The sequence below is a fragment of the Gekko japonicus genome, unplaced genomic scaffold (genome assembly GCF_001447785.1).
Source record: "Gekko japonicus isolate JY-2015 unplaced genomic scaffold, Gekko_japonicus_V1.1 scaffold1162, whole genome shotgun sequence".
NCBI lineage: Eukaryota > Metazoa > Chordata > Lepidosauria > Squamata > Gekkonidae > Gekko > Gekko japonicus.
In genome coordinates, this window is record NW_015172038.1 from 105,793 (window position 1) to 123,852 (window position 18,060).

The 18,060-nt window shown below is 44.3% G+C and overlaps 1 protein-coding gene across 1 annotated transcript in view; it reads right to left on the reverse strand.

The window, feature by feature from the left end:
- The window catches only part of HTT (huntingtin), a 153,458-nt gene that overhangs the window by 67,180 nt on the left and 68,218 nt on the right, over positions 1-18,060 (reverse strand). The window contains 8 exon segments of the mRNA XM_015420645.1: positions 3,066-3,121; positions 5,493-5,654; positions 6,701-6,779; positions 9,752-9,975; positions 13,097-13,174; positions 13,379-13,489; positions 14,514-14,641; positions 15,967-16,093. Of these exon segments, the coding sequence (XP_015276131.1) occupies positions 3,066-3,121; positions 5,493-5,654; positions 6,701-6,779; positions 9,752-9,975; positions 13,097-13,174; positions 13,379-13,489; positions 14,514-14,641; positions 15,967-16,093 (965 nt within the window).

An 18,060-nucleotide genomic window follows, 5' to 3' on the forward strand; every position in this document is an offset into this window, starting at 1 on the left:
CAACGCCCTCTGGGTGGGGACTGCTGCCGCCCTTGGCATTACTTGCTTTAGGACCCTTCCTCCAAATGGCGCTACAGCGGAAGGAAAGGCAGCCCCATATTGTCTGATAAAGGAGGATGGAGCACTCTGTAGAAGAGCCTTATTAAAACTGGCTATTGGGACACTGGTACGAAATGCTATAGATGTGACTGCCCCCCCCCCCCTTAATGTGAACAAAATTATCTCGAGGGTGTAGAATCCTGAAACTAATATGCCAATACAGCTTAATCTACCTGAAGAACTTTTAGTGATCAAAGCAAACAGGAAATATGAAAACCTACTATATTTTATATAGATACCCCCTTGGTATGCCAAGATGGGTAGCCGTGTTTGTCTGTCTGTAGCAGCAGAAAAGAGCAAGAGTCCAGACTCCTAAGAATATCTTCTTCAGAGATCTGATATTATTCAGGAATCTGAAGAACTGAGCCGTGACTCACGAAAGCTCCTGCCCTGCCACATATTTTGTTAGACTTTAAGGTGCTCCTGGACTCTTGGTATGCTTTACACACAGCATTTCCTCTTCCTTTTGCACAATCTATTCACAGAAATCTAGACAGGAGAAGCGCTCATCCACAGCACAAGGCAAGGAAACGCATCTAACCTGTAGACCTTTGGACCCCTGGGCAGAGCAGCCAGGGCCTGGAGAAAGCGCTACTAAAAGGGACACTAGAGATGCTGAGCATACTAATACTGATCCCAAATTGACTGTCATTTGCTGGCCAAAGGTTGTCTCCCACCAAGAGGTGCTGCAACTTGACTAAGTCAAGACCTTCTCCAGCCATACCAGCAGCCTGACCTGCCCCCAGCTTGGAAAAGGCGCACAGCCTCTCAGAGCTCACCACGCTCGGTTCTCACTACCTGGAGTGGCTGCGGGAATCTGGCCATGGAAGGAGAAGCAAGAAGCTGAACAGGAGCAGGGTGCCCCAAGTGGCACTGAAGGATGGATGAGAGATTATGCCCCACGGCCTGGGGGCAACGGGAGACTCACATGGCGGATAGAACTCCCCCCCCCCCCCCGCCAAGCCTTGAAAACTAAATACACCCAACCTGGCTTCTCCCAGCTAGTCTAATTAGGAAAGTGAATGAAAGAAAGAAGATCTCTAAATATTCATATGCAGTGGAAAGTAAGAGAACAGAAAGAGGCTTTCTCCAAGCAGAGATTCCAAATGCTTCTGGAAACTCTGCCTGCCTCCTCCGAGGGTCACTGTCTTTACAGGATGCCGCCTTCCCATGACTGAGGAATATTAATGCACACAATCTTACTGGTATAACACTTTTGCTACTTCATGAAATATCCTGTTGCTTTTTTGTTTTTTAGTTATTCTGCAGGTGAAATGAGTACATTGCCTAACGCATTAAATACTAAGCTTTTGTTCTGAAATAGAGATTAGCAATTAACAGAATAAATGCAAAAGAATGAATTAGTATCCATTGGAGTGATACACACATTAGAGCCTCACAATTAGGAAGCTCCCAGAGTTAAACTAGGTGTAAGACTTCTCTGTGCTTTGGAACAGTCAAAAGCATAATGACAGCACATACAATTGAACCTATGTTTCCACAGCCAACTAACTGTATATTTTTACACAATTCTAACAAAGCAGCAATACAGTGCTATAGTTTACCATTTATACATTGAACTGCCAGACTCTTCGTTGGTTCAGCATACCACAATAACTAATAGTAAATTACAGCACTGTATCACCATTATGTTGAATGTAAATTCAAGTGATCCTGTGATGTGGTTAAGAAGTTATTTCAAAATGCTCTTTTCTTTCTTTCATGCTATCATTTTCTTGGCCTGTGTCCAGCGTAAGTAAAATTCTAATGACCTCCCACATTCTAAAATAATAATACAGTTTACAAAGACAAATGCATTCTGCTTATCTGCTTTGGAAAAGATGTCAGGAAAGACCAACATATTTCTCCTAGAACACTTTACCTCTTCTCATTGACTAAACTATTACAAACAAATCAAGTGTTATCAATATAACTCTTATTGGGATCATCTATCAGGCCTGTGTGAAAATTGTACCCAGGAATACTTGGAGGGGAAAAGGAAACTGGGAGATACAAAATGCTTTCTGAAATAACCCCAATATACCTTCTAAAACAGAGTGTGGACTCTAATCTGGGGGAACCAGGTTTGATTCCCCCACTCCCCCACTTCTGACAAGCGCTGTCCTTGAAAGGGCAGTTCTCGAAAGAGTTCTCTCAGACCCACCCACCTCACAGGGTGTCTGTTGTGGGGAGGGGAGGGGAAGGGAAGGGAAAGGAGTTTGTAAACCGCTCTGAGACTCGGAGTGAAGGGTGGGGTATAAATCCAATCTCTTCTTCTTCTAAAAAATAGTTTGTGGCTGTTTGCAGCCCTTCACCCCACCTTTCATTTATTTAAAAAGGCATACTTCGCCCTTCCAAAAGCTCAAGGTGGCTTACAACATCACAAGTTAAAACTGCATCAAAATGTCCACACTTTAAACCATCAACCAACCATAAACAACATAAATAGCTCAGCAGGCAGCCCAAGAACCATCTGAAAGGATCGATCTGGGAAGCCTTGCAAAGTTTTACAGGCCTTCTGAAAGGTGGCCAGTGGCCAAGAAGGCAGCCCTCCAAATCGCCTCCAGAGAACTAAAAGGCATATGAGCTTGTAGGAGATGCATGGCCCAAGAGATGAACGGATCACAAAGTCTCTGAGGGCAAAGGAAGCTACAGTGGCATCGGGGGGGGGGGCATCTCCACTGCCAAGGAAACTCAGCTGCTGCTCCCAGACTCTTTACCAGGAGGCAACGAACCCCATGCGGCATGGCAAGGCATCACCTTGTCGATGGAGACACCTGTGTATCCTCCTCAACAGAACACTTCTGCTCCCTTTCAAGACCCCCCCAATTAAAAATTGCTGAAAAGGAGAGGTCTCTTTTCAGAAAGCATGAAAACAGTCACAAAGCCAGCTCCATTTCGGCTCAGCCCCAGCTTTCAAACAAATGCACGCAATTACAAATGACCATGTAATGCAGAATGTGTACCTGAACAGTCCCACTTCAATGTATTCAAACTGCCTGAGCACAAATCCAATGAATACCTAGAAGCACACAAATATTCTCATTAGGTGCTGCAAACGTTATTGAAAAAAATGGTCAATATCCTGAATAAATGAAAAAAGTCATTGAATAAATGGTCAATGAAATACTAAGCACTGCAAAAAAAAACAAATTAAAAAGTGATGAGGCAGATTTTTTTTAAATGGTCATTTGTATATTGACAGGCCAGTATCTCTTTTAAAAGGAGTCTACTACACTCAGTCTTTTGGGGGAGAAAATTAAAGTTTACAGTAAAAGCTTTGATATCTGGCACTTACAGGAAATGGGGTTTGCCGGTTAAATAAACGTGTTGGATACTCAAGCATATTGGTGTTCCACCCCCACCACCCCCGAGGAATCTGCAGCAACCTAATGCCGCCCTCATTAGGAACACCACGGCAACAGCCCCCATACCTGGGAGGACCCTTGCCCTTCCCGCTGAGCTGTCCTATGCATCAGGCAGGCAAATGGGCCTGCTGCCTGGGAGCCCTCTAGCGCAGTGGGCTCCTGAAAGACCGAGGCAAGTGGGGGGCGGGGGGGGGTAGGCACCCAAGGACGGTATCAGCGCGGTCCGCCAGAAGCCTCAGCAATGGCCAGAGGTACCAAGATGGCCAGCTGGTGATGGGAGGGGGGACAAATGCAGGGTGAGTGGGAGGAGCTTTCTGAAGTGAAAGGCTTCTGCCCGAGACTTTGGAGAGCTACTGCCAGTCTGAGTAGACAATACTGACATTGGTAGACCGAGGGTCTGATTCAGGATAAGGCAGCTTCATGTGAGCTTGTCTTGTGGATGATGCCAATTAACTGACTGTCCTGGATAAACAAGTGCTGAGTAAAAAAGCTTTTACTGTACTATGGTAGAACAGCCATTGTGTGTTTTATCATCTCCTGCACAACAGGCTCATTACAAGGAATAGTGCCACTGCATTCTAGAAAAAATTGCCAGATTTAGGCATTTTGAATAAACTTTGCTCTGTACCTGGACAAAATCCTTGGATCCCCTGAATAAACATCTAGAAAAAATGGTGGGACAAATGGGCTGGCTCTACCAACATGCTGACTGTCAATGAAATATTTGAACACCAATCCGGGAATGGAAAAGGCTATACTTTCCCTTAGTCATAGCCAATTACCATTCGAGGGGCAAGCAATTGCTATCAATGCAAAAGAAGCATAACTAAAACTTCACTGTCAGGGCATCCAGATTTGGTAGACAAAAAATGACAGGAAGACTACTGCTATTCCAGGACCCCTCTGAAAGCACTGAGTTCAAAAGCAGAGCCCACAAACCTTGTATGGTCCAATTACAAAACTTGAAGCAAATAATACAGGCTGTTACCAGTAATGTACTTATCTCTGATGCCAACCTAGCAGTTTGAAAGCAAGAAATTGCAAGTAGATAAATAGGTACCACTTCAGTGGGAAGGTAACAGCGTTCCGTGCGCCTTGGTGTTTAGTCATGCCGGCCACATGACCACAGAAATGTCTTCGGACAGCGCTGGCTCTTCGGCTTTGAAACGGAGATGAGCACCGCAACCCTAGAGTCGGATTCGACTGGCTTTCGAGCAAGGGAACCTTTACCTTTTTTTACTTATCTGTGAAGCGGTTTGAAATTCAGTGACACAAGGATGTAATTCAATTGCAATTCAATTACAGTGGGCGGATGTTAAAACGCACACACTCCCAAATTCTCAACTGATCTCCTGAAGCCAGGAATAAACACAAAAAGGAGGTCCAGCAGACAACTGATGTTTTTTATACTAGGACAGCAAGTTAAGTTTGATTACAGACACGCATGGTAACATGGAGCCATCACTCTGATACGTTCATCACTCAAAAATATAGTAAATAAAAATCACAGCAAACTGTTAAAAGGATTATTAGACACCCATAAGCACCACATAATTAAAGCAAATGAAATTTAAATTAGTGGGATGGGAATAGGCACTGGAGGCCTGACATATGAAGCTTTTAATAAGTCTTATTTTCTGACAAAGAATCCAATCTTCACTGCCTTTACCCACTGGATGAAAATGCAACGAGTTTTCCTCTGCCTGCTTCTCCCTGATATGTCCCAACAGCCGACTTTGCCAAAGGTGATGCTTTACCTCTGGATGCCTCATGCTACAGGGACCCAGTTAGGTGGCTGTGGGGACCTCTATGCACAATCGGCTGTTCTGCCATAACAGAGCTTGACCCACATGTTACATGATCCATGACGAATCCATAGCCATGAAGAAGAAAAGGATTCCTCCTGAATTAGAATCTGTCTTTATCGCTGGGATAAGCGATCAGTGCAAACAGCAGTGAAATTATTCCCTTTGCAGCGAACAAAGAGGGGACAGCAAAGAGCTTCCTCTGAGCACACACACTCACCTGATCCGAGTCCAAAAGGCAGTAGTTAACTCGTAACTGAACCAGTTGTGCAAGAAGGTCCAGAACTTGCCTCTGCAGCTGTACAGAAGTTGTTGTGGTATACTGCTTTAATGCTTTGATAACAAGGGGCTCAAACAAACGAATGTGATTATGAATAATATTCTATGGAAAAAAAGTGAAAAGGGGTACCAACTGAATAGGATTCCAATTTCAAAAGTAACAGTTAAAACAAACCGCAGAATTAAATCTTCTAATCGCTTATATAAATTGATACACAGATGTGCCTACACAGAGTCCCCGTTATTGGCCTGACTCCCACAACTGAGCATGAAAAGGACCTGGAGGCAGCCATGCCTCTTTTTTGAATGCAATGAAAATCTGGACTCCAGATGTGTATATTACAATACGACTATGAGGTGAAGTAGCTAAGTAGAGTGTTGGTTAAAGAGACTGAGGAGAATATGTAAAAACTGTTACCTAGGGTCCCCTGATGAGAAGAAAGAGCACATGTTGGTAGCATTTCTATTTATTTGAAATATTTGTAAGCCTGCCTTTTGCTCAGGCAACTGTGAGCTAAATGTCTTTCTCCTGCTGTGGGCAGGAACTCCTTTGGATGAGAGACTAGGGGGAAGTGTGTTGGGGGTGATATACAGGCTCTAGCAAAAGAATTCCTAGTGCCCAAGAGTCGGGGGGCGGGGAAGGGACCAGTCTGCAATAGGAACCGGGAGTGCTACAAGAAGGTTATGGTGGTGGAGGAAAGTGCCATCAAGCTGCAGCCAATTTATTGTGTAACCATGTAGTGTTGTCAAGGCGAGAGACATTCAGAGGTGACTGGGACTTCTGCAATCTTTCAGGAATTCAGCACTAGACGTCACAGTGGAAAAGGTAATCTGACATCTTCAGATGCCAGCCTGCTGAACAACACAGGAAGGGGGAAGGGCACATAACTAAGGACCACAAAACTTCCTACTTCTGGTTCACACTGTACCACCCACCCCCCGCCACCCCAGTCTGACCCAGCTACAGTTTCCCTTCAGTTGGACTCAAAATGTTTAACAAAGTGAGCATGGCTGTGAAAAATGTGTATGGGTGGGGGGGACGGGACTGCAGGCAAGTAAACAATGGGAAGAGGGACGGATAAGCATCGCTCACCCACACCTTTCCACAAAGAATCCCAAGCAACAGTTTAGTACATTTTTGGTTTGTACCTTGTCAGCACGATGCTTCGCCGCGCTGGTTATGCTGGTTTTCAGTTGTGCAGAAACCTTTTGCAATACGTCAAACCAGCTATAAAAGTAAATACTTATTATTAGTACCCATTTATTCCACCACCACGTCAATGAAAGTAGTCAGAACCAGCAGTCAGCCCATTTCCAAAAGGACCATTGGCGTTCAGTCTGAAACATGAGATGTAGGAGACAACATGTAACACCCAAGGAAAACAGGGCTGTCCTTACCTGTAACTGTTGTTTATCGAGCAGTCACCTGTGCAGCCACACATGGGTACTGTGCATGTGCAGGCCTGCCGCAGAGAGGATTTTTTGAAGGTGACAGTAACTAGAGGCACTCCGTCCCTGTCCCCCTCCCCCCACGCTGTTTCCCACTTTTTCCAGCATGAGAGGGAGGGGGTGGACCATCTCCCCCCACAGTTCTTCTCTGCTGCTGCAAGACTGAGGTAAAGGTTATCAGATTGCGTTAAGAGCTCACAGCAGGGTAGGAGGGAAGGAAGTGTGACTGCGCAGATCAGCACTCAATGAACAACAGTTACAGATAAGCGTCACCCTGCTTCCACTGTTGCGGTTCCTGTGTCGCCCCACGTGGGAGATTAGCAAGCTTACTTGCCACTCTTGGGAAAGTGGGCATCAGGAACAGAGATTGCAGGACCACTCTTCCTACTGTTGCTGCGTCTCTCATGGCATCTGTTCATGGAGTAATGCCTTGCGAAAGGGCAGGACGATGATCATGTTGCAGCCTTGCCAATGGATTCGACAGAGAGGCCACGGCGAGAGGCAGCTGAGATGGACTGGGCTCAGGTACAGTGAATGTGCACCGGCCGTCAACTCATGCCAGCTTGTAGCACAGTTTAATACAAGCTACTGTCTGTCTGGAAATGGACTGGGATGACAGCTTCTTGTCCAGATTATGGCCTATGAGGGACATGAAAACGTTGCTGTCCTTCCTGATTGATTTCGCCCTCTGCTTATCTCTAAGAAATGCAGGGCTCACTCTTTTCCATCATGTGGTTCTGGATATAATACCAGCAAGGTGATGTCCTGATTTAAATGGAATATGAATGCAATTTAAATGGAATCTGAGTTCCTTCTTAGAAAGAAATTATAGAGAAGTTCAAAGGACTAGTCTATTGTCAAAGATTTTTAGGAACTGTGTCTTAATGCCACCTCTGGCTGAGGTGATGGGTATTAGAAGCAGCAGTTTTTATGGTTAAAAGACAGAGGGAGCATGTGGCCATGGGCTGCAAATGGCTTAGAGAGAACAATGGTTTGGAGAGAACAAAGGACAGACTCTACTGGGGAACTGATGGTTGGACCAGGGAAAAGTGATTCAATAAGCCTTAAGGAATAATCTGGACTCCCTTCTATGTGACTGTGGAAATATGCTACGGCAACTAAATGAATTTTTATGGAGCGGATGATAATCCCCCTTGAACTAGATCAGGCATGTCCAGCTTCAAACAGGTAGTGATCTATTTTTTCTGGCCAAAAGTGCCAGTGATCTACCACCATGATAATAAAGCTTCAAATTAGTTTCAAATTAGATTTTAACCCACTAAAGTTGGGTTCCACCCCCCCCCCATTTATAATGCACCTTCTGTCATTTACTAGTCAGCAAAATAAGCAAAAACAAAACAGAGAGACGAAGATCCAGAAAGAACTGCAAACATTTTTTATTTTTTGAGTTATAACTTTCTTTAACTGTCACAATAACTTTCTTTAAGTTTTATTCAGAGTTATTTGTGTCAAATGTAGGTCAAGTATTGATCCAGGCTGATCTTGCGCAATCTTTAAAACTTCGCTCTTGCTCATTAGTGAGACCATCAGTGAGACCAAGTGGGGCTGGTGACCTACCTCTGACCCCTCCGCGATCTACTGATAGATCGCGATCTACCTGTTGGACATACCTGAACTAGATTAAGGAGGTATTCAAAGTCCTTTTCGATGGGACATTCCTTGGCCCGTGAAAAGAAGCATTTCCATTTAGTGGAACAGGAGTGCCAGGTGAATGGTTTTCTGGCATTAAGTAGTACCTGTATTATGGGCTCAGAGAATTGATGGCTGGTTACTGAATGAGCCATGCTGGCAGTGTTTGGATGTAGGAAGGGCCCCTGCAGAAAGAGGCTGTATCCTTTCTGGGACATGCCTAGAGTAGTGCTGGGAGCCAAGTCTGCCTCCAGCCACAGGAAGCTATCAAGATGGCGGTGGTGTGTTCCTGCCTTATCTTGTAAAGGACCTTGGGAGTGAGTGGGAAAGGGAGAAATGTACACAGCAGGTCTTCCATATATTTGATCTGGAAAGCATCTTCCAGTGAGTTTGGGTCGCATGTGCAGGCGATCCTTCCCTACCCTTCCCATACTGCCCCACTGGGCTTGCAAATAATTAATAATTACTGTATGGCATTGTGCGTAGTATGGCCCAGAGGTCCTAAGATTGTCTGGCAGCCTTAAGCTCTAACTCTTTTAGTTTTATGCACCACCTGGTGGCAAGCTAGACTTATTTGGGGGGCTGAGAGAGCTCTGAAAGAGCCGTGTCAGACCCAAGCTGGCTTCATGTGGAGAAGTGCGAAATCTAACCCAGTTCTCCAAATGAGAGTCTGTCGCTCTTAACCACTACACCATGCTACACACATCGCTGGGAAGCTTGCAAAGCCTTGTTATAGTCTACCCAAAATATTGAAGACCTCTCGGTCGCACAGCTTTTCAAGACTGGCGCCTCCACGGAAGACAAGATGTGCCCCCACTTAGCTCTTAGTTCTCCCAAGTCTGCCTCCTAGCTGCCAGAGGAGGGAAGAAGCATTTCTGGCCTGGCAGCTGCAGCAGGAACAGGGAATGAACTGGCTGTAATAAGAGCCCTCAGTTTTGCTTTCACTACACCAAAGGAAGCAGGGCACGAATAAAAGATGGTTTTAAAAGCAGAACTAAATAATGTAAGCATCTTCATTAACTAAACCTTCTTGCCCAAGTCCTCTCTCACACAAGGAAGCCAAACATCCTACCTGAAGTTAGGGATCAGAGGTGCGCTTACCCAGAAGCATCATGTTCCTGTTCGGCCTGCACCATATTCCTTAAACTAGCATCAGCCAGGGCTTGTGTAAAATGTGTATAAGGCGCCATGAAGCAATAATGATAAAGACCCGGTCTCAAGTTGGAAGAGCCCAAGCGCTGCGCTTTGCCTTGAGAACCTCTGGGATTGGCAGACAAGCAGTCATACTGGGAAGCCAGATTTGTGCCAAACAATGTCTTCAGCAGCTAAGGAAAGACGGAGAAACAATTCAGAAGTCAGGCAGAGTCACATAAATTCTAAAGTAAAAGAGTGGAACGAACCCCATTCCTCACAGTTTCTCAATCTGCCGGCGACAGGTCCCCAAGGAGTTTTGCCTGAAGGTGGCCCCCAGGACAACTCCTGCAGACACGTGAACTGAGCAATTAAGACCAGCCTGGAAGGTCCTGTCCATGGCTCTGCCTGCCTTCTGACTGGACACACCTGCTTATGGCATCTTCTCAAAAAGAAAAGAAAAAACCACCTCATGCTGACCCTTATTTTGCAAAGCAAAGTTGAGAGTGTTTGGCTTTCCTGTGCAGTCAATCGCTGATGCCTGCAACTCTTGCTTTTACTTCAGAATTTATAAACAGACTTCTGGAGTGTTATTTCATATTTATTATTCATGCAGTTTATTAGGTATGAGCCATTTTGAATGCATGATGAGAAGAAAAGCAGGGTGTTTTAAATCTATCAAACTTATGTAATCATTCTCTCTTTCTTCCTTATCACTCAGTCTGAATGTTCAACTCCTAAGGCAGCTATGATACAGAGGACATTTACCCTGATTAGATAAGGATACCTGTTCCAACAGGGATGGGGCGGGGGGAGAGGACATCCTTTCGGGCACCAAGAGTTAATTGCTTGGGAACTGCAGTACACGAGGGGGAGACGGAAGGGACGCCAGTGGTCTCAAAGCCCTCCGAAGCCGGCAGAGAGCCCCATCAAGATTCTCCCTATCTTTTCCCAATGGCTATTACCAAGCAAACATGAATGAGAAAGCCAAACAAGAAGAACTGAGTAATATCATTGAAAAGTCAGCCACAAAACAAAAAGCTGAAAGCGGAAGGAATAACACACACACACACACACACACACACACACACACACACACACTGACTGCTAGCAGGAAGAGCTCTTCACTGATTGGTAGCTTCATGCAAGGAAGAAAGAAGCATGCTTTATATCTGAAGAAATTAACTCAAAACATTCTTCTAGCAGCTATAATATGTGTGTGTCATTCCTAAGGCTTTCAGCTTTTTGATCTGCGGCTGACTATTCATGTATTTATTTTTATTGATTTTTAGAATGTACAGTGTGAGGAAAAAAATCAGAAGCATCCACGGTAAGCTACAGCAAGTAAGGGAAACACTAAGGTCAGTACAAAAACATAACTAAAACACAGTTAAGCACAGCGCAACAATAGATACTACAGAAATCAGCCTGGAGATCAATTAAACAGATGTACCTCAATAGATCGTAATAAGGCGGCAAATAATAAAGTGTCATCTGTTACATATATAGGAAGGTGTTGTAATTGGCTCCAGAGATGGATTCTCCTTCCATCATGTCTATGTCTGCTTTTTCCAAAAAGGGGAACCATTTATCTAAGGGATTTAAGAGCTCACACCCCTTGTGGTTTACATCACAGGAGGCTAAACATTTCTCTAATATAAAGTAATCCCATACTTTAGCTAACCATTGGTTGACTGAGGGAGGTTTTACATCTTTCCATATTTGTGCAATTATTGCCTTAGCTGCAACTAACAGTATATGAATCAACTCTCTTCTGATTGCGGGTGGCTTATCTTCCGGCCAGAGATTTAACAGAACGACGACTGGATCAAAAGGTATAGTATAATCCAGAAGTGTTGAATGTACCTACATTCCCATCAGTTGTGGAAGAAGGTAGCTTCCAGGCCACATTGTTTCGCAGAGGGGTAAGGCTTGAGGTATCATGTGTGACAACTTAACTGGTGTCAGATACCATCTGAACAAGACTTTAGCTGCAGTTGAGTGGATTATTAATGACCTGGATAGTTTAGCTTGTGTTGCCCAAATTACGTCCCAATGGTCCTCAGAGACAATTGACTTAAAGTCTTTTGTGCCAGGCTTGCTGGTAGTTTAAGATTTTGATGAAGTCTAATCCGAGTAATATTTTATAAACAGTGGCAATGGAACCTTTTATCTTAGTACAAGTAATTTTTCGAACACTGATAATTTTTTTGATGTTTTCTTGAATTGCGGAAAGCCCTACCAGGTGCTGAAACTGAAGATATTCGTACCAAGGTAAGGTAACTTTGAACTTACGTTCTAAATCCATTTTGGTTGCTAGTCCCTCTTTGTGTATGGCGTCAATAATCCGTGTTATGCCGACAGCCTTCCAATGGAGAAAGGAATGGTTTTCTTTTGCAGGTAGAAGCCAATTTTGGCCAGTGAAAGTACTTAAAAGAGATCTTGTCAGACCCAGTTTAGGTCGATAATGGTGCTAAACCATTAATGTTGTTCTTAGAAAAAGATTTCTTTGCTTGTTGTATACTCTACTAAGATTGTCTGATCACAAACTTCCTTGAAAGTTTGATACTGGAGTGATTGTTCTTCTATATACGCCCAATCCAGCACATCACAAAGATGGTATTGCCTAATCCTGTTGGATAACATTGTTGCAGCATAGTATGTGGGTAGGTTGGGCAAAGCCATTCCTCCTTTACTTGCTGTAGTGCTACGGAGCTGATACAGGGAAGTTTGTATTTCCATAAAAAGGCAGTGATAGTGCGTTGCCATTTTAGCAATGTTGAGTGTTGAATAAATACAGGGAGAGCTCTAAAACAGTATAAAAACTTAGGAAACACAAAGGATTTGATGACGTGAATTCTCTCGAACCAGGACTTTTCAAAGATATTACTCTGTTCTTCTTGTGTAACTGTCTCATTCATGCTTGCTTGTGAATAGCCGCTCCTGATATTTTTTTCTAAGTAACTGTATATTTTTGCAAAATAGATTTTTAAAAATACATTTTTCATTGGTACTGAGTAGTTTCCACCCTTCAGTGGCAGCTAGGACACAGTGTAGTATACGTGAAATGAACCTACAGTTCATGCTAGTATGGCACGAGGCCGTCTCCCATTCTACGAAGTGACTGTCAAATGGACAGAACTGTACATATGGGCCTTTTCCATGCCTGAAAGGACAACACACCTATTATCACTGGCTGCAGGATGAACCCATGCCACTGTGTCTCCTGTAGAGCTCCTGCAGTGCTTTAGAGTTTGCTTTGGAACAAGAATGACCTCTGTTTCAAGAAAGTGCACATTTTTTTTTGCCTGTTACCTGCTGCACACACACAGTTGCCATCATTGGTTCTCTGTTGAAACAGGATTTCAGATAACCCAAAATTTCTTCAACATACTGGAATAGAAAAATTTTAAACAAGTTGCATTTAAACAAACCTTCTGCAAAAAGATATATTTATCGTTAAAACTAGCAGTTTAAGAGACATTTTCTAAAAGAAAGTTAAAATAGGATAGATTCTACAGAACATATGGCAATCGATTTTATTTAAACATTCATTTATTCAAAAGCATTAAGCTTTATAACCAATTTCCAACCCACTTTTCCAATGTCTTGAAGAGTTGCGAGCTCTAAAATCTGGGAGAGGACATCCAGGGCGGATCGCAGGAAGCCACCAAACTTCTCTGTGGTGTTCTGGAGATCCAGCGTGACCTAAAACCCAAACGAGACGGGGAACGTCTTTATGGAATTTCTCCAAACTAATGACAAAGTGACTCAGAGTGCTAATGAAAGTCAGATGTCCAGCAGGTAAATGTATTCCAGACAGGAAGATAAAAGTGACGAGGAAACTTTACTTGCTTCATTTATTTGAATAAGATGCACTTAATGAAACAGAAGGAGGGCAAGGAACAAAACAAAAATTGCTATCTCTGTAGGTAAGAGAGCTTTAGAAGCAGGAGGTCTGTGAGTCTGGACATAGAGTTGTGAGGTCCAAACAGGAGATTTCGGAAAGAAACAGCATTTGGTAAAATACGATGCTTTAACATTATTAATAGTAATGAGACCAGTAACCGGATCCAGATGATGTATGGATTCAGCCTCCAAAGAGGCTTTCTTTTGCGTGCGTAGCCTGATTATGGGGATAACACTTTACAGTGGCAGTTTAGGAACAACATGTTTTATTTATATATTACTTAACAGATTAAAATATATATGCTTCATTTAAATATCTTCCATATTACATTCAGGAGGGGATTTTTACACAAGGATCAGAATAGTAGTATAACAGAATAGATTAGGGTTAGGGCTTTTAAAAGGGAGAGGATCGTAGTCTATTACAATGTTTACTGTATGTATCATCTCCCTTTTACTGCACTGTCCCCTACTTTTGTAGCCTGCTTTCTGCTTTGTCCCACCTTAGACCATTTTTTGTTTTGCATTGTTTCCCAGTTCTGTAACCCTCGCTCGACTGCATGGTTCACTGGAGTTCCTGGCTGTCTGACTGAATTGTTTTTAAAATGTTGTAATCTGCCTTGAGTCTTCAGTGATAAATGAAATAAATAAAATAAAAACAAAATAGGGTTTTTCCCAACTTGTGAATCCAGAAAATGTGAACATAAAGGTATGTTCTCTCTGACCTAAAACGTATAAAGCAAAGAAATGCAGCTCACAAGGATTACCTAGACAATGCCAAAGGGCATAGGCAAGTTTTTCAGTAAAAAGGAGGAGATGGTACCTTATAGTTGGCATGAGTCGCTTTCAAAACATCATACAGCTTCAGATAGGAAGGGAGATTATAAAAGTTGCCCAGCAGAGATGACTTGCTTGTTGGAGTTGGGCCTGAAGCATCTATTTGCCTTGGAGCTGATAAAATTAAAGGAAGAGGTATTATCTTTTTTCAGCGTTAAACACTTGGAACCAGCATATCATCCCTCTGTACAGGTCACACAGAACTTCTCTATAGTATTCCAGTTTTAGTAGATGTGCTGCGAGAGGGGACATATTGTTACCTACTATTCCGCACTCTCTCTGCAGATTAACTCATCCTACCTACGTATATACATTTCTTTAATGCATAAACACACATCCATACAGTGTATGTCTTGGTACAGTAAAGGCTTGGTTTCCCAGCACGAGTGTTGCCAGATACTCCAACTTACTGCTGTGCCCTATCTCCTGCCCAGAGGAATGTGCAACAACCAAATCCTACTCCACTAGGAATGCCATGGCAACAGCCCCCATGCCTATGCAGCTTGCAGACAAGTGGGCCAGCTGCCCAGAAGTCCTCCGGCAGAGCTGGTTCCCAAAAGACTGAGGGAAACTAAGGGGGAAGGAGGCACCCAAGAGTGACGCCAGCTGGCAGCGCTGACTGTCAAAAGCATACAAACAGCCAGCAGCACCAAGCTGGACAGGCAGGAGTGGGGCACGCATGGGCCCAAAGACATACCAGCACGGTGGCTGAGGAGGAGCTTGTCCTCTAGGTGATGCTGGTTGACTGAACATTCTGGATAATCAAGTGGCAAACAACAGCGGTTTCCCTGTAACTACATTTACATAAGAAGTAGCACACAATGTGATATATAATAAAAGGAGACGGGCCAAAAATAATGAGCAGCGGTGTTCCAAATTGTATTGATTTTTTTCCACCTTAGCGGCTAATATCTAGCCATGCAATTAAAAAAAAACACCTTGAATTTTCTTAAGATGGGATGGCCCTTTCACTGATTCTCTCACCCACCTTCCACTGCAGGCCACAAAGCCACTTGAAATGTTGTTCCCAGGGATCACTAAAGCATTTGGAATACTTTAGTGGGGGTCTGGAGTAGGAGGGGGGATTGGGGGAAATCGCTGTCCCTTCTTAAGAAAACTTAAGTGCCCTTAAGTCTTCAGAATGTGACTAGAAATAGGGCTACATTTTCATCACCTTAAAGCCGACTGGTGATACGGCAGGCAAATCATTCAGCCTTGTGGAGCACAGTCACTATATCGTGTGACAAAAAGGTGATCACGGGGGACAGAGGCGAAGGGCTTGGGCAGAAAACGGAAGTGGAGAGGGGGAAATCATAAAGCTGCTGGTTAAGTCCTCTACGAGCAGACAGTACTACCGAAGAATGAATTGCTTGCACAGGTCAAAGCCGGAGCAGTGTTCCGCCACCCTCTGCATGGCTGGACAGACTCATCCTTCCTACCTGGGCTGTTCTCAGTGCTTTTTTTAGGGCTCATGGCTACAGATGCCTGTTCAGCAACTTCCTTCTCTTTTCCTTTGCGTCGAATTGGACTCAGAGAGGGTGGATTTGTTAAAGATGGTAATGTTGCCTTAAAAAGAAAGTGAGCATATGAATCTACATGCTTCCATCAGCAGTAAATGATTCACACATCTAAACAAACATGAAACTGAAGCGAGGGAGGCGAATTCTTGGGGACTTCTCTGCCAGCCGTGTAACACCCTGGGAGGGGGGGGGGAAGGTTTAAATGTCACTGAATTTGATTTCTGGACAGGCTTGAGCCACAGTACCTTTACATAAATTAAATGTTGGGTGCTAGGAATTTGAGAGCTTTGAGCTTCTCCAGAAGGTGGAGGTGTGAGACAATCCTAATCACCTACAGGACTCAACTGCTAGAATAGCTGTCAGTACAGGCAAGGAAGTAGAGACAAACACAAGGGAAAGACAGGTTGCTTACCTGTAACTGGTGATCTTCGAGTGGTCATCTGTGCATTCACACCCTTGGGATATACTGCGCCTGCGCTGACCTTCTCGGTACCGGTAGCTAGCAAAAGGGATTTTCGCGCCTCTCCCAGGTCACGCGCCGGCTCCACTGCGCATGACCAAGGAGGGGCACGCAGATCCCGCCAGTTCCTTCTGACCGCCGCCCAACAGCCTTCAAAGAAACAAGATGAAGGGCCGAGAGCAGAGGGGAAGGAGGGCGGGTGGTGTGAATGCACAGATGACCACTCGAAGATCACCAGTTACAGGTAAGCAACCTGTCTATCTTCTTCGTGGTCTCTGTGCATCACACCCTTGGGAGAATAGCAAGCAATAACTCTTACCTGGAGGAGGGGCCGAGGCCCTACATCTGCGCCGTCTGCAATATAGACCGACCCAACGCCACACGACGAGAAGACCGGACATCAAGGGCATAATGCTTCACGAAGGTGAGCGGAGTAGCCCAAGTCGCAGCGTTGCAGATGTCCTCCAACGGCATACCTCGCAGGAAAGCTGTGGAAGTTGCTACCGCCCTCGTAGAATGGGCGCGAAGCTGACCTGGAAGAGGTTTCTTAGCCAAAGCGTAGCATAGCTTGATCACCTCCACAATCCATCTCGACAGCCTCTGGGAAGAGATCTTCTTCCCTTGGGAGGGCATACTGTGAGCAACAAACAAAGCTGGAGACTGGCGAAAAGACTTAGTCCTGCCCAAATAGAACAACAACGCTCTCTTAACATCCAGAGAATGCAATTTCCGTTCCTCTTCATTAGCAGGAGACGGGAAAAATGATGGCAGAACTACATCTGAACGTAAATGAAATTCCGAAACAACTTTCGGTAAAAAGGAGATGTCCAAAGACAATGAAACCCCATGTGGGGAAAAACTTAAGTATGGTGGATCACACCTCAGAGCAGACAATTCGCTGACCCGACGAGCAGAGGTAATGGCCACCAAAAACGCAGTCTTGAGTGACAGCAATTTTAGAGAGCAAGTGGCCAATGGCTCGAAAGGTTTTCCCATCAAAAAACGCAAAACTAAAGCCAAATCCCAGGCCGGGGTTGGAGGACGACGGGGAGGGTACAGGCGAATAAGGCCTTTACAAAACTGTTTTGTCTGAGGATGCGAGAAAACTGAAAACCCATCAACAGATGGATGAAAAGCTGACACCGCAGCTAAATACACTTTAACCGACGAAAAACTGAGACCCAAGTGCAGTATATCCCACAGGCAAGATAGTAGAGACAAACGAAGAAGATAGGATGGAAACATCTGAGTCCAAAACAGAAAGGGACAGAGAGATACAGTAACAGGACTACAACTTTAGGAAGGCCATTCTGAATCAGAGTGCTCCCTTTCCTTCCATTTGCTTCCACACTTACCAGGTTCTAGGGTGCTGGCTTCTCAGTGGCACTCTGCCAGGGCCAGAGGAGCTTGGATAGAAAATGCACTTCTTTCAAAAGCAATAACCCAAATTAGAATTACGGAAGTAGACAGAGAGAGAGAGAGGAGAGATTGGATTTATACCCCGCCCTTCACTTGGAGTCTCAGACGGGCTTACAAACTCCTTTCCTTTCCCT